Raw genomic sequence first — 8,030 nt, 5'->3', positions numbered from 1 at the left:
TGCAAACAGTTTCAAACAGCTCTGGCTCAGGGGGTACCACCAAGAGCCAAGGAAATCAGCTGCAATCTTTACAGAGATGTCTCAAGGCACTTATGGAGTATTAAAGATGGTTGATGTTGGCATACAAGTAGATCAGTTGACTGACAAACAGAACTTTTGTTCAAGATAGCCAGGACAACAAGAGAGAGTAGAACAATTGCTGTTTAGGAAGTCAAATTACTGCCAACCCCTTGTCATTGCTTATATATAGGAAAATGTATATTGGCAGGAGTGCTTATAATGTAAACTTAAACAATGTGTCATTAACACTAACAGCAATTTTAGCAGTGTTTTATTAATGCTTAACACATTCCAGTGCACCAGGGAAAGGTTGGATCCCTTTTATCTGTCTTCCTTTTATTTTAGAAAAGTCCCTGTGAATTACAAATTACCCAAAGACAGTACCTTGCCCATAGTAAAGCTGAGAAAAATAGCTATTTTGGAGAGCTGATTTTTCTCATCTAGAAGGAAGTTTTAAATACTGTCATATTTCCAGCAGCAATCCAAAAGGCTAATGGCAGCCCAAATCATGAACTTTAAATCTTGAATTATCAAATCATTTCAATATTTATCTCTGAAAATGAATTTACCATATTAGAGAATGACCTGGACTTGCAGCAATGATCTTGTCTCTAAGCTAGACATGACTCACTTGGTAGAACCTGGATATTTTCAAACCTAAATCTGAATACACTGTCACCTTACCACGATGACTGTTTCATTTGTAAACTGGGGTCAAATTTGCATGTTGTCTTTGTGTGTCTTTTTTTCTCAGAGTTTCACTCTTGTTTCCAATGAGCACTCTCTCCTTTAGGTCAGCTGACTTCCAAACAAGGAGGTTCAATAAGAAATCTTATTAATAATACTTTTTATTCAAGCATTACAAAACATCCAATTCAATATTACTTTCCAGGGTTAGAACTACTTCAGTGGAATGATTGATGAGGACTGGTTTGTTTTTATCTTAAAAGAGAAGTCAAGATTGACAGGATGCCTACAGTGTCTGCTGTGCTTGTCAATGAAGTTAAGCTTTTGATAAAATGGGTTTAGCTTTATGTTTGAGGTCTGATATAAATGTTTCAACACAGTAAACTCCCATTCAGTACTTTGACATTCAAGTCTGATAGCAGACAACACCTTACACAAAATTGTTGTATGAAAAAATGTATCCCTCTTACTGACTAATGTGGGGTCACTGGTGGTAGTGAGAAGGCATGGTAAATTGAGTTTAATGAACACATGCTATAGTAGAACATTTACTCTTTCTTTTACTTAATTTTCATACCAGCTTGTGGAAACAGTTATTTGAAGAATTTCATGAGACAACATGTATCAGAGATAAAGTTTCATGTCCAAAATTACACAGCTAAGAAGTCAAATTTTATTCCCACTGAAGTCTCACATTTCTATTTGTTTTTCTTCTGTTACAAGGTCTTGAAGGAGTACCAGAACATTCCCACTTTCATTGACATTCCTTTCAAATTTTCCTTTGTAGGGAATTTATCTTGTTTTCTCATCATCTTCATTGTCATCATCAGCATCATTTTATGTGTGTTGAGGAAGTGTTGGTAAAGAAGGCATGGCCTCTTGTAACACAGACTTTCAACTGGAATTGTTGTATGAGCTTGTGAGTCTTAAGACATCTTGAAGACACAGGTTCCATAATTGGCTAAATTGTGTCTCCTGTTCATTACTATAACTGCTCTATATAGGTATTGTTCTGGAGACCATTTAATAGACAACAAAGGAGAATCGGTAAAGTTATGTTGTCTTTGGAGGTTTTCTGTCTGAATCCTACATTCTTTTCTCTACAGCACAATGTTTATTATTTTTGAAATTATATAACAGGGCGAGAGGGTCAAGAAGTTCTATTATCCTGTGTCCACTCTGCTTAACTACCTTTCATCTTCATTCCCTTATTAGACAAACCTCCAGTGATGGATTGACTGTGTCTTATGGGCTAGCTACCAATCTAAGCCTGAAAGAAATAGAAATGAAAAGTAATTTGACTCTACAAGATACATACATGACATAGTGAATACTTGTAGTTTTCAGCCTCACCAGAATTCCCATTTTCTACCTTTCTACTCCATCAAAATGGATAAAAAATTATGTATGGTTTTATATGAGACATGTATCTGAGAACCCAGAACCAACCAGAAACCTCCAACAAACAAGCAAATGATACAGTGTCATTCTGACTGGCTGGCATTCAGTATCAGGTAAAGAAAGGCCAATGACTGTGGCGAGTGCAGTGAGTAGACAGACAGACAGATCTGGGAGCTGCACAGCTTTCTTCATGCCCTCACTCCTATAAGCAATTGCTAGGATATACTGAGTCCAGACATTAGAAATAAATATACTGAAATGAATTTTAATGGAAGAACATTTCAAAATACACCAGTGAAGAAAAGCAGATTAGAAAGTATGAACAGGATCACATTATTCCTAAGAAAACAAATGTGTGTGTCAAGGCTGTTCTTGAATGTTAAATTATGAATTCATTTCTTTTAAAATAGTCTTCATCATTGAGTTCTTTCAAAAGTTACCACATCCAAATGTTGTTTACATTGTTAGGGCTATGGCACATGGTATTAAAAAAGTATAGGATACTGGGTGTGGGACTACATACTTCTAATCCCAGCCAGCACTCAGGAGACAGAGGCAGGTGGACCTTTATGAGTTCAAGGACGTCCTGGTCCGCATAGAAGGTGTCAGACCAGCCAAAGCTACATTATGAAACCCTGTCTCAAAAAACAAATGAACAAAACCAAAACCAAAACAAAAAGATAAAAGGAAAGAGTATGAAGGCCATGTAAACACACAAGCAAATAAAACAAAGCAATAACCAAATCACGTGTATACAATAAACTTCAAATAAGACTCACAATAAAACTGCAGGAAGAAGAAATTATAATAGCACTAAGTTAAAAAAATTACCTTCAACTTAACCTGAGAATTCAGAAGGAGAATAGAGTAACTTCTCCAAACAGGTTTTATATTTTTAATTTATGTTTTTGAGACAGTGTCTATTATGTGGCTCTGGCTGTACTGTAACTCGTATGTAGACCAAGGTGGCCTCAGAATCAAGAAAGTCACCTATCTCTGCCTCCTGGGTACTGGGATTAAAGGAATACACCACCAAGAGCTCCTGAACAGTTTTTTTAAAGACCCAGTAGCCCGTTCCAAGTTATGATCCCAGACTCTGACACTGACCATCCCTCTTACCCCCAGGGCTCTTGGGTAACCACTAGAATTTCTGAGGCTAAGTGGAGGAATTGTGTCCAGTACCATGGGAGCCTTGGAGGCAAATGATGCTGAAGTATGACAGCCTCAGGATCTATTGAAGTTAGTAAGAGGAAAGATTGAAGGCCAGCATTCATTTTTTTGAGCCTGACAACATTCATCCATGGATCTGAATGCTTTGCCTGCATGTCTGTATGGTTACCATGTGCATGTCTGATGCCCACATGGGTCAGAAGAGGGCATCAGGTCTCCTGAAATGGAAGTTATCGTGTGGCTACTGAGAAACAAACACAGGTCCTCTACAAGAGCAGTAAGAGTTCTTAGTTGCTGAGCCATTTCTTCAGCTCCTAAAGATATATATTTATATTCATAGTAGTGATAATGATTTGTCATTACTTTATATTTACTTTTTCAAATTTATTTGTGAGTGAGTGAGTGAGTGAGTGTGTGTGTGTGTGTGTGTGTGTGTGTGTGTGTATGTATGTGTTTATACACACATGGAACTCAGGACAACTTTAAGGAGTAGACTCTCTCTTTCAACCACGTGAGTTCTAGGGATCTCTTGGTTGCAAGCTCCGTCACCCCCTCATCTCTCTTGATAGCCCTTTTATAGTTATTTTAAGATTCTGTTTCTTCATAGAAAATGATGTGAGGAACTAGTTCCAAACGCTTCCTTTTTGATCTTCCCCCCTCCTTTCCTTCCATCTCTCTTTTTCATCCTGACAGTTTGCTTTGTGGCTTTCCTTCTTCCCTCTCCATTTCCCATTCACGTCCACTCATAAGTGTGTGTACTGTGCATGCGTGCATGTGTGCACCTGTGCAAATGCATGGGAGTCCTGACTTTGTCAAAGTTCTATCAGGCGGTGGGAAACAGGGGTGAAAAGGTTAGGTGTAATGTCTTTCCTGTGAAAATAAGAGTACAGAACTGAAGGAGATCATCAGTAACTCGCTAAATCTTAGAGCCTAAGGAAGAACTTGAAATTTTCGAAGTTTTCTTATGAAGAATGGGAACTTTTCTAGACATAGCTGCCAAAGTGATCAAATGAACCCAGCAGTGGAGCATCTCAGTTGGCTCCTAGGAGCTGTCAGCTTGAAGCACTTGGAGACATCTCCAGTGACAGCTGCTAGCAATCCCACAGCTACTGTCTGAAGTGGGTTAGTTTTAGCGATTACATATGAATAGGAATCAAGGAACAGAAAAGAGTACCTTTTCATTCTCAAATAATTCTTAAAATAGTGTGTAATTCCTCTGACCACTGGATTCTGAGCCGACACTTGCGGCTTTTTCAGAGGGATGTGCATCCAAGGGGCATGAATAGAGTTTGTTTATAAAGGTCTGAAAATCCCAACTAAATAAAATTGGCTATTGTGTCTCATGGAATGGGAGATTCTGGGAAAAACAGAGCAGTAGTTATACTACAGTTAACAGGCTGTTCCAGGAGAGGAAGGATTCATGCTGTGAATATGTAATTTGGAAACCAGATGTTCCTGTTAGAGAGGCCTCACCTTGTGCAGAAAGCTGTGAGGCTGTTCTAGACGAATGAACTGAGGAAACCTTCATTTTGAGCTGGAGCATGTTTTCTTTCTCTACCATATCTATTCTATTTGGCTGCTATACGTTTTATAATTTGTCATTCATTCATAATTATATTTGTCCATTCATATTATAATTTTATTTTTAAAATTACAATATAATTACATCATTTCCCCCTTCCCTTTTCTCTCTCCAGCCCCTCCCATGCCATGTACCTTGTTTTCTTTATAATTTATAGCCTCCATATATATGATTCTGTTTCTTCATAGAAAATGATGTGAGGAACTAGTTTCAAATGCTTCCTTTTTGATCTTCCCACCTCCTTTCCTTCCATCTCTCTTTTTCATCCTGACAATTTGCTTTGTGGCTTTCCTTCCATATATATATATATATATATATATATATATATATATATATATATATATATATATATATATATATATATATGTGTGTGTGTGTGTGTGTGTGTGTGTGTGTGTGTGTGTGTGTGTAGGTAGGTAGGTAGACTTGAGTTTCTAATTCTCCTGCTTCCATCTCCCAATTGCTTAGATTACAGGCTTGTATCACCCACCTCACTGACTGATCACTGTCATTAGACATTTTGTTATGCCTGGAAACACAAACAAACAGGAGTTATTTGCTCAAGTAAGACAGCCTATCCTAGCCTACTGTATAATTTCTGTGATAAAGCTATATATGTTGTCCCAAAACTAGGCAGTAGGGGCTCTTCAATTGCCTGTGAGTTTGTGAGATTTGGAGAAAAATGCTGAGAAATATACTAAACTAAACATTCTAGATAGAAGATATAGCATATTCAGGCAGGAAAGTGAAACAATCTATACGTCAAAAAAATCTGTAGATCAAAAAATTTGCTTAGTTCTTACAATAAGAATATCATATAGAGTTAAGATTTGCAAATAGTTAAAAAAAATCCAAAGATTACCTAGGATAAATTGTAATTATAGCTAAATTATTAACCTAAATTTTCAACCAACATTACTCAAGGTCAGTTTTGATAAGGACCATACTATTGTTTTCAAAGAGCAGGGAGTCCTCCAAGAACAGAGATGATGCCATAATTTCTTTGCATTGTCTGTATGTAGTGTGCTTGACATACAACAATTTCTCAGAAGCTGGGGAGCTGCTTCTTTGAATAAGGTGCTCACTTATGCAAGCATGGGAAACAGGGTTCAAATCCCCAGAACCCACATTAAAAACCTAGAAACCTGTGTCAGCTACCTGTAATCTGACTTCTGAAAAGGTAGAGACAGGGGATGGCCTGGGAAAGCTATCTAGCTAGAGTAGCCAAAAATGGTAGAGCTCTAGACTCAGTGTGAGACTCTCCCTGAATAGTTAAAAGAGGGGGGCTTTGGAGCAGGAGACTTGACTTCAGTTTAGAGCCTTCACATACACACTTATATGTACATGCAATCTGCACTTACATGTGTGCTAATATACATGCAAACACACACACACACACACACACACACACACACACACACACAGGTAAGTATTATTCACGATATCTCCTTAAAGTTCTACATACCTCTGCACTTTTTTGAAGAGGCATTTGTGCAGGAAGCATTAAGGTACTTGTGTTTACAGATAAGCACTAGGAAAACCAGGAATGTTAAACACTCTTTAACATTGTCTATTCAAAGGAAGGAGATGTCTAGCCTGTTTTCTACCCAGAAGGCTGGGAATAGAAGTGGTTAATATCCAAGTGACCCCTGTGCTATCTGTATGGCCAAGCCTCACTAGTTCCCCAGAACTTTATCTTGAGCCTGTTCATTTCAGTGAATCTATAGCAACATCCTCATTAAGATCCTTACCAGTAGCATTGTTTACCTTGTGCCTGCTTCCTCAGTCAATCTATAGAACCTATCTTTAGAGAAAATGTTACTTGTACCTAACAAGAGTGCTGATTTAGTTATGCCTTAATCATTGCTGTACACACTTACTTACCACCAGGAAACATATTTTTCAAAATTTCACTGTACTTAAACATGCCTGAAATAAACTACCCAGTGTCAGACTCTTAAGTTTGAACCAACACCAGTTACTAAGTCATGTTGAACCTAATTTCCTTTTTACCTCCTCTGGATTGACCTTCTGCTAAGAGTCATGTTTGCAGAGACCCTCCACACATTTGAGTCTTGAAGAGAAAAGAATTTAGCGTGGACAATTAATTTTAAATTTTTTTTTTAACTGCTCCAGTCGATGGAAGGGGACTTTATTTGGTCCCGGGGTCACGGGCCAGGTACGGCCGAGCTTTATTTGACCTTCTTCTTGGGGCACAGGTTGTTGGTGTGGCCACACTTCTTCTTGCGGCAGTTGACCGCACGGGGGTGCAGGCGTGCATAGCACTTGCGGCAGATCATCTTGTCACAGTTGTACTTCTGGGCGAGCTGACGAAGGGACGGCTCGATGATGCCACCACGCAGGCGCAGCACCAGGTGCAAGGTGGACTCTTTCTGGATGTTGTAGTCCGACAGGGTGCGGCCATCCTCCAGCTGCTTGCCGGCAAATATCAGCCTCTGCTGGTCTGGTGGGATGCCTTCCTTGTCTTGGATCTTGGCCTTGACATTCTCGATGGTGTCACTGGGCTCGACCTCAAGAGTGATGGTCTTGCCCGTCAGGATCTTCACAAAGATCTGCATGTCGGCGTCTGCTCCGCCGCCTCGTTGAAGAGAAAGAGCGCAATTTTTATTATTAAAATATCTATCATTTATATATGTCTGCCTGTCTCTCCATATGTACATATATATGTTGATATATATGTACATATCCCCCTATGTAGGTGGGCTTGAGTTTCTTATTCTCCTACTTCCATCACCCAGGTGTTGATATTACAGGTATTACAGGTATACACACACACACACACACACACACACACACACACACACACACATACATATATAATCACACATAGTATAACCTGTTGAGTCCATTTAGTGTTGTTTATATGTATATGATTCAGGTTGAACACTTGCTATTGGATAATCAACTAGGAGTCTAATCCTGGGAGAAGACTAGCCTCTGGCTGTCAGCTTGACTGGTACTGGATACCTAGCCAACTACCAATGGCTTAGGTAAATCTTAGAAAAGAACCTATTACTGGCACTTTATAAACCAGCATAGTTCCCAGCTCCATTCTAAATACTTATACAACAGATAGGTGTAGATCTTGGCTCTCATTAGAGAAGTTTCT

General features: G+C 38.9%; 1 protein-coding gene across 1 annotated transcript; it reads right to left on the bottom strand.

Annotated features, from left to right (window-relative positions):
* Positions 1-7,072: 7,072 nt before the first annotated feature.
* On the bottom strand, positions 7,073-7,511 carry LOC131917550 (ubiquitin-ribosomal protein eL40 fusion protein-like). Its single transcript, XM_059271455.1, has one exon. It carries the CDS (start codon positions 7,477-7,479, stop codon positions 7,093-7,095), a length of 387 nt encoding a protein of 128 aa, XP_059127438.1. The 5' UTR covers positions 7,480-7,511; the 3' UTR covers positions 7,073-7,092.
* Positions 7,512-8,030: the final 519 nt, after the last annotated feature.

The sequence above is a fragment of the Peromyscus eremicus genome, chromosome 1 (assembly GCF_949786415.1).
Source record: "Peromyscus eremicus chromosome 1, PerEre_H2_v1, whole genome shotgun sequence".
Lineage (NCBI taxonomy): Eukaryota > Metazoa > Chordata > Mammalia > Rodentia > Cricetidae > Peromyscus > Peromyscus eremicus.
The sequence above is the reverse complement of the archived record's forward strand: the minus strand, read 5'-3'. Positions and strand labels throughout refer to the sequence as shown.